Source organism: Macrobrachium nipponense, chromosome 13 (genome assembly GCF_015104395.2).
Source record: "Macrobrachium nipponense isolate FS-2020 chromosome 13, ASM1510439v2, whole genome shotgun sequence".
In the NCBI taxonomy this organism is placed as follows: domain Eukaryota; kingdom Metazoa; phylum Arthropoda; class Malacostraca; order Decapoda; family Palaemonidae; genus Macrobrachium; species Macrobrachium nipponense.
In genome coordinates this window covers 35,853,586-35,874,116 of record NC_087206.1, presented here as the reverse complement: position 1 = coordinate 35,874,116, position 20,531 = coordinate 35,853,586, and the positions used below count along the sequence as shown (strand labels likewise).

The following is a 20,531-nucleotide window of genomic DNA, read 5'->3' as shown; positions in this document are numbered from 1 at the left end:
AGAGATGGTGGACGCTGCGGTGGACAGACGGCGCACTGACGACAGTGACCGTCTGGTTTACCAGGCAGTCTCGAAGGTCTTCTGGGCAGCCTCGGACTGCGGCCAAGTCTAAGAGCTCGGCTAGCGCTTCCTCGGTGGCTAAGACGGTAGCTGCGTCGAAGCCCCGGGGGGGGAAAGACTCTGTCTTCTTCGACTTCTACCAAGGGGAGCCGTAACCAGCCCTCCTCCCAGCCCTCCTCCTCCCGGGGAGGCTCTGGGAAGAAGTCGAAGAAAGGGGGGAAACGCTAGGGACGGCGTTCCCCCTCACCTGCTGCCGGAAGTGGGGGGGTGCCTGGCCAGCCATTGGGCAACTTGGCAGCGCTACGGCGCCGAGACCTGGATTGTAGATGTCCTTCGGGAGGGATATCTATTACCCTTCGAATCTCGGCCACCCCTCACCTCCAACCCGGTCCAACAGCAGTCGTACGTTCCAGGGTCATCGAAGGACGTAAGCATTGAGACAGGATGATCCAAGACCATGCTGAGCAAGAGAGCTGTAGAAATCGTCACGGATCAGTCACCGGGCTTTTACAGTCGACTCTTCCTGGTGGAAAAGTCTACGGAGGCTGGCGCCCGGTGATAGATCTCTCTCCCCTGAACCGGTTTGTTCGCCAGACCCGGTTCACGATGGAGACGGCACGCTCAGTGCTAGACTCCATCAGGGAGAACGATTTCATGCTTTCAGTGGACTTGAAGGATGCGTATTTCCAAATACCCATTCATCAGTCCTCCAGAAAGTACCTCCGCTTCATCCTCGACGGGACGGTGTACCAGTTCAGGGCACTTTGCTTCGTCTCTCAACCGCCCCACAGGTGTTCACGCGAGTGTTCACCTCTGGTGTCTGCTTGGGCCCATTCGCACGGGATACGTCTGATGAGGTAATCTCGACGATTGGTTAGTCCTGGCGAGCTCCCGCTCGCAGTTGCTACAGGACAGGGATCGACCTGCTCGAGTTCTGTCGCGATCTGGGGATCGTTGTGAACTTCGAAAAGTCCGATCTCGAGCCCACCCAAGCAGAGGATGAAGTACCTGGGTATGCTGATCGACACGGTAGCAGGGCGAGTCTTCCCCGCAGACTCGCGGATCAGCAGATTCAGGGAGGCAGCCAACCAGTTCCTGTCTCGGCAGGAACAGGTAGCTCAGCGATGGCAAGTCGTGATCGGACACCTGTCGTCACTCGAGAAGTTAGTCCCTCACGGGCGTCTTCACCTGCGGTTCTCTTCAGTGGAGACTAAAGGAGAGTTGGTCACAGGCGACGGACTCCCACAAGCTTTCCAGTGTCACTGGTGGCTGGACGACAGGAACCTCTTAAGAGGAGTGCCTCTGCGCCACTCCCCCCCCGGACATGCAGCTGTTCTCAGACGCATCGACCGAGGGATGGGGCGCACACCTGGAGGAGTTGCTGAACTTCAGGAGTGTGGACGAGAACGACAAGCACCTTCACATCAATGTACTGGAACTCAAGGCAGCGTTCCTCGCTCTCCAAGAGTTCCAGGACCGCTTGATGGGACATCAGTGGTGTTGATGTGCGACAACACCACGGTGGTGGCCTACGTCAACAAACAGGGGGGCCTAGTGTCTCTCCCGTTGTACCAGTGACTCGGCAGGTGCACGAGTGGGCCGAGGCACACTCAATAGAGCTGTCGTCACGCTACATTCCCGGGAAAGAGAATGTAGTAGCAGACACGCTAGCCAGTCGGGATCAGGTGATAGGGAACCGAATGGTCTCTACACCAGGACGTGGCGGAAAAGGCTCTTCGACTGTGGGGGGCGACCAGTCGTGGATCTGTTCGCCACCCGGCACAACCAGGAAGCTCCAGGTGTTCTTCTCGGCCGTGCCGGACCCATGGGCAGCTGCAGAGGACGCTCTTCAACACCCGTGGACAACCTCTTCGTCTATGCCTTTCCCCCGTTCAGCCTGATTCGCAAGGTAATCAGTCGAGCACTGGTCACCCCCGAATCTCCAGGATGATCCTGGTGGCTCCCAAAGTGGCACAGGCCATTTGGTATACGGACCTGCTGGCTCTTCTCGCAGGAGAAACCGAGAGAGATTCCCCCTTGGCACAACCTTCTCGCCCAGCCACACGTCGAGCGGGTACCACCGAGCAGTCCCAGTCCTACGTCTTCACGGCTGGCTGTTATCCACCATCTCTTGCGAACGAGAGGCTTTTCTCGTAGCGCAGCAACAGAGATGGCTGGAAACGTCCGTCAGCCTCTGCAGCTGTGTACCAGGGGAAGTGGGCCGTCTTCTGTGGTTGGTGTCGTAGACGGGGTCTATCTCCTCTCAGAGCCACTCTTCAGCAGGTAGCGGATTTCCTCGTTTTTCTTCGCCGACAGAAGCTCCTCTCAGTCCCCACAGTTCAAAGGATACAGAGCCGCCTTGGCGCTCGTCCTGAAACTGAGGGGATTGGACATCTCGAAACTCGTTCGAGATCTTGCCTTGATGAGGAGCTTCGAAAGGTCTTGCCCACCCACCCTGGGAAACTCAGGCCCCCTGCGTGGGATGTGACTCTCGTCCTTAGGAGTGACTCGAACGCCGTTCGAGCCACTCCGAGAGTCGTCAGACAGGGTATCTGACCCTCAAAGACCCTCTTCTTGCTGGCCCTGCATCGGCGAAGAGAGTAGGGGAACTTCATGGTCTTTGTTCCTATGATGTACGACACTCCAGGGGATGGGGATCTGTGACGCTCGATTTCGTCCCGAACTTCGTTGCGAAGCTCAAGAAACCGTCGATCCCTGACGCAGGTGGTCGAGTCCATCACGATTCCCTCCCTATGGACTTCCACCGATAATGATGCGGATGAGATGCTGCTTTGTCCTTATGGAGGGCGCTACGGCGCTATCTGAAGAGAACTCGACACCTCAGGCCTGAGTGTCGACGCTCCTCTTCGTTAGCACCGGGGTAACCAAGAAAGAAGTATCCAAGAACACTCTTTCATTCTGGCTGCGTGAGGTGATCAGGAGGGCGTATGAGGCTGATGGTAGTGACGACATCCGTACGTCCCGTCGAGAGCTCACGAAGTCAGAAGTATTGGCCCCTCGATGGCGTTTCGTAAGAACTTCTCCGTGGCGCAGGTCCTGAAGGCAGGGGTCTGGTCTAACCAGACTACCTTTACGTCCTTCTACCTTCGGGATATTGCCCACAGGTCCTTGGATACCTTTTCCTTGGGACCCGTGGTGGCTGCTCAACAAGTTGTGTAGCTAACCCAGACCCTCGCAGGCTGAAACAGCATCAGATCCTGGTGTGACTGTGTGGATGGATGAGTGAATGAGTGAGTGACTGGCTCCCTCTTCCGTCTTTTCCTACTCTCTACCTGTGGGCAGAGGGCCACGGTCGTCACTACGCTGGATGAGGACGAGATCAGGTGAGCTATATGACAGAGCCCCATCCTATCCCTTTTCACTAGGGATAGGAGCAGAATATCCACCACTTCCTTTCTACAGGGGTGGAAGTGGGGATGCCTACAAGAGTCAAACCATGACTTTATATTTGCTCTGTACAGGAACAAGTTCTTACATTGCTGGTACGAAGAGATACGCTTGCCTCTCTCTTAGTACTCGGTCCAGAGGTCTGACCATTGATCCTGCGGTGCACACCCCGATCAATCGGACAGAGGCTTGGATCCCTCCCTCGCTCTTACGACCAGGGAGGCTTCCAAGGTTGGCGAACACCAGTCTGTTCACAAAAAGACTCAGATTCCTCCCACCAAGAAGTGAGTCTTCCTATTGTAAAAGGACCGAAGGTTTGTATGCCGTGTCGGAACAAATGACAATTTGTCCAAAATTGCATTTTTCCTAACTATACAAAACCTGATGGTTTCCTTTTACACATAGCCCCACCTCATGCCACCCCTCACTCTGCAGTTTTTGCTTGGGCCAAAAGCAAAAGTGATTTGTTTACCTCCCAGTCGCGCGCGCCGCGGCTGTCGGGACAAGCAGTTAACTACCGAACCCCTTGTTCGAAAGCTTACGACCTATCCAGCTGCGCTAGTACCTTCCTATTGTAAAAGGACCCTCAGGTTTGTATAGTTAGGAAAAATGCAATTTTGGACAAATTGTCATATTTGACCGAATGTGGTTTTTTTCTATTTATCGTATTTTATATGCAAATATTTCAAAAATGAGAAAAGCTACAACCTTCAATTGTTTTTAGTTGTATTCTACATGAAATTGCGCACATTTTCATATATAAAACTTTATGTAACGGCTAATTTAAAATGGTGCAAACATTACCACAATCGGAAGTGTGATTTTTTCGGAAGAGTTACCGCGCGGACATAAAGAAAATGTTATTTTTTTCATAAATTCACCATAAACCGAAATATTGTGCTAGAGACTTCCAATTTGTTGCAAAATGAAGGTAAATGCTTGAATATTACTAGAATATAAGCGTTTTAGCTTACAATTGCGTTTTTCGACTTTCGGTAGAGTCAAAGTTGACCGAAAGGTTGAAATTTTGGCAATTATCGTTTATTTATATGAAAATATCTCAAAACTGATAAAAGCTATAACCATATGGGTTGTTTTTAGTTGTATTGTGCATGAAATTGCACACAGTTTCCATATATAAAACTATATAACGGCTAATTTTAAAATGGTGCAAACATTACCACAATCGCATGTATGATTTTTTTCGGAAGTTAGTTACCGCGCGGAACCATAAGGAAAAAGTTTTTTCATAAATTCACCATAAATCGAAATATTGTGCTAGAGACTTCCAATTAGTTGCAAAATTAAGGTAAATGATTGAATATTACTAAAATATAAGAGTTTTAGCTTACAATTGCGTTTTTTGACCATTTCGGTAGAGTCAAAGTTGACCGAAGGTTGAAATTTTGGCAATTATCGTTATTTATATGAAAATATCTCAAAACTGATAAAAGCTACAATCATGAGTATATTATTGTTGTATTCTACATAAAAATGCGCACATTTTCATATATAATACTTCATGTAACGACTAATTTACAATGGTACAAAAATTATGTCAAAGTGACGAAATAATTTCAGAGATGTGTCACAGATACTTTTTAGTGCGGCAAGAAAGAAATTCGTGCTTGCGCGCCTGCGTAACGATTGTAAACAAAACAACACCGTGATCCGTGAACTCCCAGCATCCCCCAAGGCGCATGATTCAAAAGTTTTTGGCTGGTAGGCCTATAAGTATTTTTCCGCAAATTTTAAAAAAAACTTTTGTAAGTCGACATAAAATACGTCCAGTCGGCACACGGGAGACAAAAAATGTCGACGTAAAATACGTCCAGTCAGCGTAAGAGGGTTAAGAACAAATGTCTATGAAGAAATGGAGAAGCTTCTGCTGGTGTGGGTGAAAGAGAAGAAGCTGGCAGGAGATACAGTGACGAAGACTGTAATATGTGAAAAGGTGCATATTATTTACCCCAACTTCAAAAGAGGCAGCAGAAGATACGTTTAAGGCAAGTCATGGCTGTTTGATAATTTCAAGAAGAGAACTGGCATCCACTCAGTAGTGAGGCATGGCGAAACTGTGAGTGCTGACGTTAAGGTAGCTGATGAGTACAGTTGTCTCCTCGTATTCGCGGGGATGCATACCAGACCCCCCCGTGAATAGTTAGAACATGCTAATAGTTGGAACCCCTATAAAAATCCATAAAACCTCCTATTTTGTTAGTTAAAACTAAAAAAAAACTAAAAATTCTCATACCTGGTTTTTTGAGTTTTATCACAAAAAGTGCATTTTATGATGAAATTGATAAAAAAAACAGGAATTTCTGGATATTTCTCATAGAAAAATACTATGAATAGGTGAATTTTCCATGAATAATGCGGGGAAATGTTCCCGAGAGAAATCCCCGCAAATGTGTGAGTCCGCAAATTCGGAGAACGCGAATACTGGGGGTCCACTGTACATCGTTCAGTTTACTGCGCTTATTGCGAAGGAAGGTTACATCCCACAACAAGTGTTCAACTGTGATGAAACTGGATTGTTGTGGAAGAAAATGCCACAGAGGACTTACATCACCACAGAGGAGAAGCTACCAGGCCATAAACCCATGAAAGACCGTCTGACCCTTGCATTGTGTGCAAATGCTAGCGGTGACTGTAAAGTAAAGCCACTGCTAGTGTATCATTCCAAAAATCCTCAAACCTTTAAGACTCACAAGATTCTTAAAGAAAACTTGCAAGTTATGTAGCATGCATGGGTTACGCAGCAGTTTTTATGGAATGGGTAAATCTCGTCTTTGTTCCTGCAGTGAAGAAATATCTTCAAGAAAATAAGCTCCCGATGAAAGCATTACTAATCCTTGATAATGCTCCAGCCCACCCACCTGGTCTTGAAGATGACATTCTCAATGAGTTCAAGTTCATGAAAGTCCTCTACCTCCCTCCCAACATGACTCCAACCTTACAACCTATGGATCAGCAGGTCTTTTCCAACTTTAAAAAGCTTTACACAAAGCACTTGTTCTGCCGCTGCTTTGAGGTGACTGGAAATACAAATCTAACTCTTCGAGAGTTTTGGAAAGATCACTACAATATTGTGATATGTTTGCTCATTATTGACTTGGCATGGCGAGAGGTAACCAGAAGAACCTTGAACTCAGCATGGAAAAAGTTATGGCCGATGCTGTTGCAGACAGAGACTTCGAAGGATTTGAACCCGAGACCGAGCAAGAAGAGTTGGAAAGTCGGAAAGTTAATGGGTCTAGAGGTAGATGAGGATGACGTAAACAAGCTCATCGAGGAACATGAAGAGGAACTGAGGAGTTGACGGAGCTACAGATGATGCAACATACGAAGGTTCTGCAAGAGATTAGTAGTGAGGAGGAGGTAGAAGTGGATGAAGTGATTTCTACAAGTGAAATTAAAGACATGCTGGCAATGTTGGAAAAGCTTTCAAGTTTCATCGAAAAGAAAATCCAGGAAAAGTTTCAACTGGTCATGCTTCAGCACTTTTTAATGACACTTGTTTGTCACATTTTTGTAACATTTTAAAAGGCAGGCACAAGCAAACTTCTTTGGATAGATTTTTATTCAAAAGGCCTGCAAATGAAAGTGCTGAAAGTGTAACCAAAAAGGCAAAAAGAAGATTAAATGAAAAATGTAGTACAATACATAATGTTAAGCTCAGGTTAAGTTTAAAGTTAAGAAAGTGTATTTTTTTTACAATTAAGTTTTTTTTGGTTTCATTTTAAATAAGGAAAGTGCAGTTTTAGTTTTATTTAAAGTAAAGGAAATGCAGTTTTAGTTTACATTTAGTGTAAAGAAAGTGCAGTTTTAGTTTACATGTCTACAGTGCCTGCATCCCTTCCTCCCTCCCTCCTCCTCCGCCATTCACTCCCGCTAGCCGCACTCATCTGTCTCCAAGGTAAGAATACTAAATAACACTTTTTTTTTTTTTATTTCATATATTTTATTATACATTGGTAAAGTATACATGTGTGTCTTTTAATTAAAAACATGCCTTTTTTCATAATTTAGGATGGTTTGGAGATGTTACACAGGGCTGGAATGGATTAAATCTATTTCAGTTATTTTAAATGGGAGAAATTTGTTTGACATCCGAGTAGATTGACTTATGAGTTCGGTTACAGAACGAATTAAACTTGTATTTCAAGGTATATTACTGTATGTGCATAAAGCCGCTTCACATAATGATTGGTCATTGGTGTGTTCCCACATTTTTTCCTTTTACATGTAGTTTTCTTGTAACTACTAATACTGAAGCAGTAATATTATTAAATTCAAACATGTTACTGTTAAACTTGGAAGGCTGTCAACATTTGCAAAGTTATTATTTTTATTTTTCCCTTAATAAATAGAATAAAGCTGTATGATAGCAGTAGCCTGTAGCTTTAAAACTAGTTATTAAAACACTTAATGAAATTTTAGTCAACACTTGCCCATGATGATTGTCACTTTGGCTGATCATAACTTGTGGATGTGGCATGACCTAAGTTGACAGGGGAGTCTAGTATTTAATATGGCTCTTTGCTTCAAGCTATTGCTAAAATAAATTTTTATGAATTGAATTCTCCCTGCTTGGTATGACGGGGTGTGTGAGGTTTTTTCTTGTCTGTCTTCTCTTTCTTCTCCTCTACAGCTATTTAAATAGTTGCACAAATTCTTGATGATTCCGGTATACTTAGGCATTCTAGAAATATTTTGAATAAACAGATTATGTAAAGCCTCCAAGAAAATTGCTGTTGACTTGCTTTTAAACCTAAGTAAAATTCAGCATCATTTCACCAACCTCTTAATCAGTAAATATTTCTCCACACTAATGTGTATGATACTATCGTTCACTTAGATTTGTCTGTTTCTTCCACTGCAACAGAAAACAGTGCTATGGGAGCTATAAAAGATATGGTAACCTTTAAATTGTACTTGACACCACACCCTCATTTAAGAAAAGTTATCTCATAGATTTTTTTCAGTTTAACCTGCAGATGTAGTGTGTGCTAATATTGAGCTTTCCTAGAATGCTTTCCACTGGGGCCCAAATCATGACCCTTTTCTTTCAATCTTGCAAGATTGCGTGTATGTAATGTATGCTTTTGGGGTGTGTCTATTCCAAAATCTGCCCCTACAAGTACTGATAGAATCTCCCTACTGCAAATATTATTGCAAGGCACTCCTATTTTATGATTGATTTGCACTTGTTTTGTGGTTCCTATTTACATAAGCAGTTTTAAATATGCCATCTGCAAACTCTTACATACTTTTAGTATGCCTCACTAGTTCTTCATGTGATGCATCTAATCTATTGAAGTCTGGTATTGGTAGTATTGGTGTATTTCATAAAGCCTGTTTCAGTCTATCAGATGTTTTATGTTAAGTTGAGATTCTTTCCACTCCATCTTGTTTGGTAGTCCCTTTCAGCACCTCAGTGGCGTGATCGGTATGGTCTTGGCCTTCCACCTTGATGGCTGCGAGTTCGATTCTCTGTCATTCCACTGAGGGGTTAGAGATGTGTATTTCTGATGATAGAAGTTCACTCTCAACATGGTTCGGAAGTCATGTAAAGCCGTTGGTTTTCAAATAAGGATCTGAAAAAGGATATAGCAGAATTGATTGTCATGATTTTAATGTCCGATTCCCTCAGGAAGGATGCCAACTTTTTAACTGCAGCGTCATACTGCCTCAAAGTTGAATCCCTTTTATCTGATTCTAAGAAGAGGATATTTTGTGGATCTACATTTGCATCCCTCTTGGCCGCAAACTTCATGAAGTCCATAAAGTTAGGGCTTTGAGAATTCCTGAGGAAGCGAACACAGTCTTCATTTGTACCGACTGGGAGAGTCTGGGATTGGGAATTCGAAGGGGACAAAGACCCAATTCCAGCAGCAGGGGGTACCAGTTGCTCTTCGGGCAGTCCGGAGCTACTAGAGCTATCTGACCCTTGAAAGTCCTGAGTTTGTTCAGCACTTTCAGGAGGAGATTCACCCGAGGAAAGACATAAATCCTCTCCCAGTTGTTCCAGTCTATGGACAGAGCGCCTGTGGCATAGGCCAGAGGGTCCAGGTTGGGAGCCACATAACAAGGAAGTTTGTGGTTTGCTTGAGATGCAAACAGATCTACTTGCAGGCCTGGTACCCTCCGGAGTATCCATTGGAACGAACTGTTGTCCAGTGACCATTCCGACTCCAGTGGAACTGAACGGGATAGAGCATCTGCTATGACATTTCTCACTCTGGCCAGATGGGTGGAGGAGAGGTGCCAACCGAACTTGTCCGCCAGGGAAAAGATGGCTACCATGACATGATTCAGGTGTCTTGACTTGGAGCCTCCCCTGTTTATGCAGTGAACCACCACTGCGCTGTCCAGAACTAACTTTATATGAGAGTTCTTTGGAGGGAGTAACCTCTTCGGAGTCAGGAACACTGCCATTGCTTCCAATACATTTATGTGAAGCTGGCGGAATTGGGGTGACCATGTTCCTTGAACTTTCTTGAACTGAGAATATCCTCCCCAGCCGCTTAATGAAGCGTCTGTGTAGATAGTGATTCCCGGAGGGGGAAACTGAAGAGGTACTGACATGGACAGGTTCTTCAACTTTGTCCAAGGGCGCAGACGATTTCGGAGAATCTGTGGTATTGCTGACAACTTGTCCCTGGTTCTGACATTTGCTTGTGAGTGCCAGATCCTGGTTAAGTCTTTCAGTTTGGCTTTCATCAAGATGTTTGTCACTGAGGCAAACTGAAGGGAACCTAGGATTCTTTCCTGGTTTCTCCTTGAAGCATATTTGTACCTTAGAAATTGCTTCACTGACTTCACTATTTCTTTCCTCTTGGCTAGTGGAATCGACAGAGTGTGAGAAGATAGATTCCATTGAATGCCCAGCCATTGAAAGCTGGACTCCGGAGTGAGTCTTGACTTTGTCCTGTTTATCTGAAACCCCAGATATTCCAGGAACTGAATGACCTTCTTTGTGGCTTTGCGGCATTCCTCGACTGTTGGTGCCCAAATCAACCAGTCGTCGAGGTACGCTACTACCATTATCCCTTGAGACCTTAGTGGTTGAACAACTACTTCCGCCAATTTCGTGAATACTCTGGGTGCTACATTCAGACCGAAGGGAACTACCTTGAAGAAGAATGCTTGGTCTCCCAGCTTGAAGCCCAGGTAAGGGCGAAAGTGTCTTGCAATAGGGATTGATAGTATGCGTCTGTAAGATCGATAGAGGTGGTGACGGCCCCACGGGGAAGTAAGGTCCGCACCTGCGAGATAGTCAGCATTTTGAACTTGTCGCAGCGAATGGCCAAGTTTAACTGGGACAAGTCTAAGATTACCCTTCTTTTTAATGAGCCTTTCTTTGATAAGCGACCTTGAAACTTCAGTCGCTTGACTCTCGCTATTGCTCCTTTCTGAAGGAGCTCCTCTGCATACTCCGTCAATTCCTTCGATGGAAGTTGAAGGAACGGTCTGGGTGGAGGGGGGCCTCCGATCCAACTCCAACCCAGACCTTTCGACACAATTTGCTGAATCCCCACCGATGCCGGAAGAGAAACAGCCTCCCTCCTACCTTGGAGATCTTACTGCTGCTGAGTCGAGTGACCTCCGCGGCCTCCACGGAAGTGCTTTCCCCTATTAAGCGACCTTCCTGATCCTCTCTGACAAAAGGATCCCCTAGCCCTACCTCCCCTGGCGAACCGGTCAAAGTGTTGGAAGGCTTGGCCCTCGAACACCTGGTTTGGCTGAACGACCGGCACAGCTGACACAGCCTGGCTGAAGTGTTGAGGCTTCTTCTGGTAAGGCTGAAACCGTTTGGTCTTTTTCAGCTTCTTGCCTGCAGAAGACTGGTCTTGGCGCCTCTTAGCAGAGAGGCCCCAACGATCCTTGAGGCTCTGGTTGAGCCTCGTTGCCTCGCTTTGGACCTCCCTAACCATTGCTTCAGGGAAGAGGTCTGCCCCCCAGATGTTGGAAGAAAACAGCTTATTCGGCTCATGCCGAATAGTTGCTTCCTGGAGGACATGTTTGCGACAGCTGACCCTCGCCGTCACAAACTCTTACAAGTCCGATTGGACCGTACAAGTCTGCGATTTGGTCACAAATTTGAAGAGCAGCTCTGAAGCGTAAGATATAGCCGCTACCTCCGTCATTGCCATGGTGTTGATAGACCTGGCCAGCCTAGTTTTAGCCTCAAACTCGGCTTGAATGAGGCTATCAGGAAGTCTTGGGAGCTTCTCGCCGAACTGGTCCATAGCGCAGTCCAGCTTGAGCTTGCCTACCGAAAAAGTATTCGGCAGGTCCTCCCACAAATCTCCAAGCGAAGGGAGCAAAGGTGATGTGGTATCTGCTTCCCTTAACTAAGGCAAGGGCTCTCCCTTTAAGCCAGCTGGGATGGTAACGCTGGCGATCTTAGTTAGAAAAGGGAGAGGAGTCTCTTCCTCCATAGTAAAGATGGTGAAAGGACTCTTAAATGCCTGGATTCTGGTGTTGGAGCAGTCCATCTCATCCAGACACCGGAGCCACTCTCTTTGAGCCTGGTCCCTGGAGTACAGCACTGTCTCCCTACGGACCTTATCCTCCCTGTTCATAGCTGCCTCCGTCAGCCTGGCGTAGCCAATGAACGGAGGCTGAAGATTCTCTGGGTAAAACTCGAAGTCTTCAATCCTTCGAGTACCACACTGCGGGATGGAAATGAACCCGTCCTGGAAAGGGGCGTAGGAAGCCATTATCCAGGGGTTGTTCATCGAGAAAGGAGGAAGAGAATCATGGGGAGGAAGTTGGAGCAGGCCAACGCCAGGTGCCGGGGAGGCAGCTTGAGGGGCCTGATTAAAGCCGGACATTAGGTTTTCCTGAGTGGCAATCCTGTCCGATAGTTGCAAGAACATCTGCTCCATACTTGTCCTCAAAGAGCCTACCAAATCTCCCATCTGCTGCATCATCCCAATGGAGAAAGCGTTGGGATCGAAACTAGGAGCAGATGTAGAAGTGGATGGGTAACTCGCTAGAGGTACCGAAGGGGAAGGAGAGACCACTGACTCCGCCGGAGTATGGGGCCTCTCCTTGGAGGACTTGCTCTTAGAAGTTCTAGAGCCCGAAGCAGATGATTTACCCTTCTCTGCTCCGGGGTTAGAAGCCGAAGACTTACGAGATGACGACGCCGAAGAAGTCTTTTTAGACGACGACGTCTTTGTCAGGGTTTTCTGCGCCCTGTGACCCTTCACGTTAGGGACCACAGAAGCGCTGGAGGGTATGTATACGAGAGCTCAGCTCCCGTAAAGCCTTGGAAGGAAGCAGGAGAAACAGCAGGGGAAGAAGATCCAGTGGCGCCCAAGGGAAGCCCTTGAGCATCCAACGTACCTACCTCGACCAACAGGTCGTCTACACCTACCATTGGTTCCACATTTAGATCTAGTGTGGCGACTTCCGCTGAGATGTCCTGGCCTGTTTCCTTCATACACGCGGCGACCTGCCGCTGGATCGTCGTCATCATCGGGGCTGCCTCCGCCGGGTCGACGTACCCCGTCGACTTGCCGCCGGGGAACAGCAGGACAGCCATCCTCTTCTCCAGGATGTAGGGCTGTCCCTTGGCGGCGTTCTTGCCGAAGCCGCCGACCCAAGCCCTCAAGGTTGCAAGGGCGGTCTCTCTAACCGCGGCAGCCTGGAAGAGAGGGTGTCTGTTAGATTTTAGTTTAAAGTTGAGGGTCAACCTTAGACTAAAATAGCCTTAAGACTAGACATTACCGGCATATATTTCACAATAATATGGGGAACTTAAGCTTAAAGAGTATATTTCAAAACTTAAGCTTAAGATATAATTCAGAATTTATATCGTATGTATATACTGATGGAAATACTTACCCCGTCCAAAAACTGACTCACAAGATCATAGCAGATCGTACACGTTTCGTGGAACCAGACCTGCAAATTCCCGTGAGGAGTCGCGCACGGAGCGTGGACCTGCAGACTTCATGCCCACAGGGGTCCTGGAGTACGGCGTTGCACCCCGGGTGCTCACAGTTGGTAGTCTGTAAGTGGAAGGATACATGAGTATCGATATAACACTCACAGGGCTACTGCTAAGCTACTCCATTGCATGCCGGAGAATGAAAAATTTTTGGGCATAAACCCTCCCCTACTGCCTTAATAGGCATAAATGAAAGCTCCGGTGTATGCCGGAGAAGGAAAACAGAGGGCAAGGGAGGGACCCAGCTTAAGATAACTTAAAAATAACTTATAATTAACTTAAGCATAAAATAGTAACAAAATTTCGGAGGACGATTCCGAATCGCGGTGCTGTCCGACTCCGCCGGCTACGCCGGAGAGACGGGATGGTGAAAAGCAAAAGTGACCAACTGGAATGCATACACTCCTGCCAGTTAGGCGGTGGGGCTACCATAGCTCCCTCCCCGTAATCGATGGAACTCCAGGAAAGAGAACAGAGATCCGACACCACGGGGAAGAAGGCGAGGAGGGGCGAAACAGTACTCAAGCATACAGCGGAGCGCCGGAGCAACAAAGGCGGGGGGAGGCCACAGCGAAGCACCGTGAAGCAGGGAGACAAGGTCACTCCCAGCCAAGTGTCTGTCCAGACTCCCCTACTCCCTCTGAGTAGGAAGAGAGGGAGTCGGGCCCGGATGGAGCGAGCAAGGACAGACCTCCCTCCCCCCTACTCTATGGGAGAGCGGGGGGAGGGCAAGGGGACTGGGACGGGCGTCTGGCTGTACCGCGATCACAGGGTGACCACGGTACGATAACACAATATAAACAACGAAATCGATAGCCTAGGCTAAAGCAACCAAACTGATCAGAAAGATGCAACAAACGTGATAATAAGGAAGCAACAAAACTGATGGGGACCATGGGACCATGAAACCTAGGCTAAGAGAACGGACCAGACGCCCTAGGCTAATCAAAATATAATAAATAAAATAAAAGTAGGGGAAATAAAATGTAGAAAGAGAAAAAATCCAGGAGTGTACTACTAACCCGAAAGAAAGTCTACCACTCAAAGCTAGCCTGGGCCGATACGAAGAGCGATGGCTAGGGTCTGGATAGAAAAAGATAATGCCTGCGTAAGGTAGAGAGACATGCATGCATGACCTAAAACCAACGCAGGCTAGATCCCCTAACAATATGATAATAATAAGGGCTAGAGATGCACGGTAAAATAAGGGAAAAGTTCCAGGTATGGGAGACCGAGAACCAACCCGCCATGAGGCAGAACAATGCCGCCATGCTTCCGACCGGGAACCTGTATTTATACCTAAAAAACGGCAAATACAGGCTCGAGGAAGGAACGAACTAAATAGGAACCTTTCGAAATACTTAACTTAGCCGCTGCGATGGCAGAACGTTCCATGGTGGCGAAAAAATCCGTAAATAGCAAAAAAACACAAGAGCAAGGGAAACGCGTGCGTCTTGTATCCTTCTAACGAAAAGGATGAACACCAGAGGCGCGGCAGTCACCTTAGCGTGGGTTGTAGTAGTAGTAGTTGCTGCCCTGTTCTCTGGGTCGGCTCTCTCCTTGAGGGATTTTGTTGTGGGAAATTTCTAAATGACAAGAAGTTCGTGGTAGTGGTCTCACTCACCGTAGTGTTCATACCGACGCCCTTCTTTTATTTGGGTGAGCGAGTCAGTTATACTGACCTCTTCTTTATTTTGTTTATTCTCTGGTATTTGTTAGATCATTTACCTAAGATATAATGAACTAAAGGATGATTTCACACAGCGACACGAACTGAGCCCAGAAAATAAATTTTTTTTTTATAGTATATAATTTACTATTAACTGAGGTTAACATTTGCTAATGTAATCTTTTATGTGATTTAGTAGTAGTATTTCATATTGTTTCATTATAGACCATCTCTCCCTGCTAATGTATTCAATCTGAAGATTTACATTTCAGTATTGTAGATATTTTATGATAGTTATAATTCCAGGGGATTTGGACCGCCAGTTGAGGACTCACGTTTCCGCAGAAATTCTGACTCTGACAATGGTGAGTATTATTCTGGAGTTGTAATTTTATAATTTGTGTAAGTGGCCTCCTTCACAGTGATGATATCAAGGCCCTCCTCTGATTCAGCTTTCACCAAGGTGTTGTTGACATATCAATGGAATATGGCAAGCTTTAAGATTCTACTAATGACCTTTTCCTCTTTTATACCCATGTAACAGTTGTTTCTACACTGCATACAAGCCCATCCTTTACTTAGGATAGATTGCAGCGCAGCTGAAACTACCGGCTAATACATTCTTTTATATCATGGTAGTTTACCAGGCTGGTAGTTACCTGCCTGGCGGTGGGGAAGCACCGCCCTCCCACCGGCTCACTGAGTAGTCACTTTGATTACAGCCGGCAGCGAGGAAAGACCTCTCTCTTTTGCTTTTGCTGTCTTGTTGAAATTATTAATCACATTCTTTTTTCTTTCAAGGTAAATGCGAGTATGACTGATGAGGCAATTATGCGTTCCTACCCTGGTGTCCCTGGTCGGAGGTGTGGGACATTTCATGAGCAGGATTGACAGAGACCCTCACTCACTTTGTCCTTCTTGCAGAGGACATTCCTGTACATTGGAATCCCCCAGTGAGGAGTGTCATACCTGGTCGCCTGACCAGTGGGTTGATTATTGCTGGCGGCGAAGTAAGAAGAGGAAGAGGGATTCTTCGCCTTCGAGTTCTTCCTCGAAGACCAAGTGATCCAGGCCTTCTGCTTCCTAGTCAAGGACTCGTCCTTCGGGATCTTCAGCGTCTCACTCCTCCGAGAGTGAAGCGCATAAGAGCAACGAATTAACGCTTGGCCAGCCTTTGCAAGGGTGAAACCTGCCCGTTTGCCCTGTTGAAACGGGGAGGCCTGACCCTTCTAAGGATGTGCCTTGCCTTTCAGTCCATGTTGTTGACGATGCCCTTCACATCTTGTGGCCTTTGTTGGCACTTCCTGGCCTGCCATCAAAGGAGAGACTTGTTGGCGCTCTCCTCTTGGGCTGCATCTCCCTCCTTAGTCTCTTTGGAGGAGACAGCCTCAACCTCGCGTGCTGTCAAGAGAGAGGCCCTTCTCTCTGCGTTGCAGCCCCCAGAGCCCTCCCCTGTGGAGGCTCCTCTCGATGCTGGGCCAGGATCGTCGTCCTTTCTGCCTACCTTCAGAGATGCGGGCCCTGGAGCTTCATCTTGTCCCTGGACGGGGTCCTTGGACTCCTCCTGATGCACCTTCTTCGAGAGCCAGCAGTGAATCTCAGAGAGACAACAGACTCCTCTCAGAGATGCGCTGATGCACGTTCTCCTTCGGTACCTGTTTGACCTTCACTTGCTGTAAGCTCCTCATCTTTGTGCGATGCTACGGCACGCACAAAGGAGCCTTTGCTGGATACACACTCCTCTTCAGTGAGCGATGCTACGGCACACGCACAAGAGTCTTTGCTAATTGCACGTTCCCCAGCAGTGCATGATGCTTCAGCACACGCACAGGAGCCTTCGTTGGGGAGAGGTCGCAGAGACTGTCTCACCCTCTTGGGGTCAACATGCCAACTCGTGTCCCTCTGCTAAACAGCACTCCGACAGCACGTGTGAATATGCATACTTCCTCTAGACAGCACTCACCTGTAGTGTGCGTTGCCCAACGCGCTGCTTCACCTCTGCCATATCAGCAGCATAAGCGCTCACTAGTACGCGGCACTGCATGCGCACACCAACGCGTGTCGCCAGAGTGTTCATCTAAACACTCCTGTAGGCGCTCATGGTCTCTGGCATCATGCTCCAGACGCGCTTCAGAGCGCTCCTCTTCATCTTCTGCATACGCTCCAAGACGCGCTTTGTCACCTGTAGGGCATCATCACTCTCTGGTGCATTCTAACGAGCGCCTTTCTAGGTGTTCTCTTGTGCTCCAACATGCGCGCCATTTGCCCATATGTGCTTATGCGCATTCAGAACCTGTGTGGCCGCACCGGCATGCACTCCTGCTCCTGCAGAATCGTACACACCTGCCCATTTGGCTCCTCTTCATACTTGGCGCCCAGAACCTTCTCCCTCTGCCTCTTTCAGTGTTTTGGCACAAAAACCAGAGATGTCTGAGTCCAAGTACCCATCCTCGGAGCTTCCATCATCTGCTCCTCCTCCGGAGGTCCCATCTCCACCTCGGGATCCTAATGATGCTGCAACCCAGCCTTCCTGGAGGTAGTCATATCAGCTTTCACCGTTGAGCAAAGGTTGATGCATCACTCCCCAACTTGTCCTTGAGAATAGGGCCGCAAGCAGGACCCTTCTCCATCACCTTCCAGTGACCTTGCAGTCCCTCTTCCTATTCCTCTTAGGAAGTTGGGAGAGCAGTTACGGGGATTTATCATCCCCAAGCTGCCACAAGTGCTCAATGCCAGGCGAGAGGCGCATTTGAGGCACATGCACCCCATGACTCCTCCTTACGAGTCCAAGCCTACAAACTCTTGGTAGTTCTCAGTTTCTTCAGGCTTGTTCCCTTGTGGAGAATTACCGCATCTTGCCCATCTAATTCGAACCTGGCCTAGCTCCTCCTGACAGGGTTCCCACAGTGCTTGCGGAGAGGGCTCCATCTCCCCTCTCGCCTCCAGTTTCACCAGATGCAGACAGGTGTCCTTCAACTCCACCTTCCCCCATCTCACAAGGGGCTGTCCGACGGGGGCATAAGGACCTTTGGAAGGCAGTGAAGAATTGCCCTCGTGATTTTGAGCCTCCAAAGGTTCCTGTGGCTCTTGGGGCCTTGGCTTCCGGACCTTCTGCTGCCCTTCATGAAGATCAACCAGAGACTCAGCCTTCTTCAACCTTGAACCTCTTTCATTCATGTCCGGGTGCGTCAATGCAGAGGGAGGACAATCTTCCCAATGGAAACCATGATTCAGCTGGCTATCTTCTGGAGCCAGCTGTCCCAGAAGATGTGGCAGCTGAAACCACCATCCGCAAGATCATTGGCCTTATCCGGAAGGTGAACAGCCTAGGAGAAACTCCAACTACTTCTCCGAAAGGCTGTACGTCAGCAGTCGACCTTCTTTGTCGCGCCCCTCTTGGTGCTCGGTCCATGTTTGAGCTGCCCTTGTCATCCCTGACAATGGAAGCTCTGACCAAGGTCGACAAACAGAGTTTCAGCGAGGAAGGACTCGCTGCAGGCATCTCGGTCCTTCAAGCTACTCCCCTCTGCTTTTCAGAGGCAGAGGAAGTACTATGTGGCCCAGGAGGCTGAGCCTTCACTCTTGCCCATAAACCCTACCATCACGTCATTGACGCCTGGAGTTTCACACTCCAGGCTCTTCAGCATCAGATCTCAACACTCTTCTCAGGAGATGTCACAGCTTGAACAAACTGCGATGGCGGCTTTGCAAGCAGCTTCATGGTTGGACTTTTGGGGTGGTACGGTGGGCTTTCTTGCCACCTCGAAAACTCCACAGCAGCCTGACAAGCAAGCTGACATGGCCCGTCAGCTCCATGACCTTGTTTTGTCAGTAGGTAAGGCTATGGAGTTCTTAGTCCACCAGCTTCCCAACCTTTGGGCCAACCTCGTTCTGAAGCGCAGAGACGCCGTCGCATCCAGGCTTGATCGAACTGTTGACCCTCAGGATGTGACCGACCTGAAGGATGCCTTGCTTTGGGGACCACCTCTTTCCATCTTCGGATGTGAACGAGGTAGTCGGCAACTTCAGGAGAGCAAGCCAGGTTTCTTTGCTGCATTGTGCAGCATCCTTCCGTCTGCCTCAGCCTCCTGCTGCTTCTGCTCGACGTCGTCCTGGGTCTCCAACTAGGAGGGCTCCTCACCTTCCTGCCAGGACTGATCCCTGTCCCACTGCCTCCACCACTCTGCGGCCGAGAAGTCAGCAGCCCTTTTCAACCAGAGGTGGTCGAGGGTGAGGCAAACGCGGCAAGAGGAAGAGAGGCTGCCGCGACCAGTGAGGAGGGCACTACCCCCACTCTGCCACCTGTGGGGGGATGCCTGCAATCCAGATGGGCGAGGTGGCAGTACCCGAGGTGGAGGATTGGATGTTGACCGTCCTCCGCCGCGGGTATCACATCCCGTTCATCAACTTTCCCCCTCCTTTGATTCAACCCCCGAAGACGTCATCATCCTATTGTTAGGGATCGACGAAGGATCTCGCCCTTCAGGCGGAAGTCCAGGACATGCTGGGAAAGGACGTTCTTGAGGAGGTCCTTGACAAGTCTCTCAGCTTCTTCAGTCGACTCTTTCTTGTAAAGAAGGCGTCTGGAGGCTGGAGACTGGTTATTGACCTCTCAGCCCTGAATGAGTTTGTTCAGCAAACCCCGTTCAGGATGGAGACCCCCAGCACGGTCAGACAGGCCATTCATCCTCTGGACTACATGGGGACAATCGACCTAAATGACACATACTTCCAGATCCCAATCCATCCATTGTCCAGGAAGTATTTTCGTCATGTTGTCATGGACAGAGTGTTCCAATTCAAGGTCCTATGTTTTGGTCTCTCCACAGCTCTGCAAGTCTTCACATGGCTGTTCACCCTAGTGTCGACGTGGGCTCATCACGCGGGTATTCGTCTATTGTGTTACCTAGATGATGGCTAATACTGGCGCTCTTGATGGAGACAGGGTTCTAATGTTTTGTCACAATCTGGGGATCGTGGTGAATTGCAAGGAGTCCTCTCTGGAGCCTTCTCAATGACTGGTGTATCTTGGTATGACCCTCGACACCGGTGCGGGAAAAGCCTTTCCGACACCAGAAAGACTGGAATGCTTCCAAGGTGTCACTCTACCCTTCCTTTGACAGTCCCAGCTGCCAGCACATCAGTGGCAACAGTTGCTGGGACATCTGGCCTCACGGGAATGTCTCGTTCCAAATGGTTGGATGCACCTTCGATCTTTTCAGTGGGGTCTAAAGAATCGTTGGTCGTAAAGTCGGGATTCTCCTCACGACATAGTCCCAGTCGAGGAGAACATGCACTCCGATCTCGAGTGGTGGCTGGACGACGCGAACCTGTTGGGGAGCTCCCCTCTCCAATCTCATCCACCCGATCTGCTCCTGTTTATGGATGCATCCAAGGAAGGATGGGGTGCGCACCTACTGCAACACC

The 20,531-nt window shown here is 48.2% G+C and overlaps 1 protein-coding gene across 1 annotated transcript in view; it reads left to right on the top strand.

Moving 5' to 3' along the window:
* The window catches only part of LOC135225292 (intraflagellar transport protein 43 homolog), a 222,630-nt gene that overhangs the window by 42,414 nt on the left and 159,685 nt on the right, over positions 1 to 20,531 (top strand). Inside the window, 1 exon segment of the mRNA XM_064264621.1 lies at positions 15,411 to 15,469. Within this exon segment, the coding sequence (XP_064120691.1) occupies positions 15,411 to 15,469 (59 nt within the window).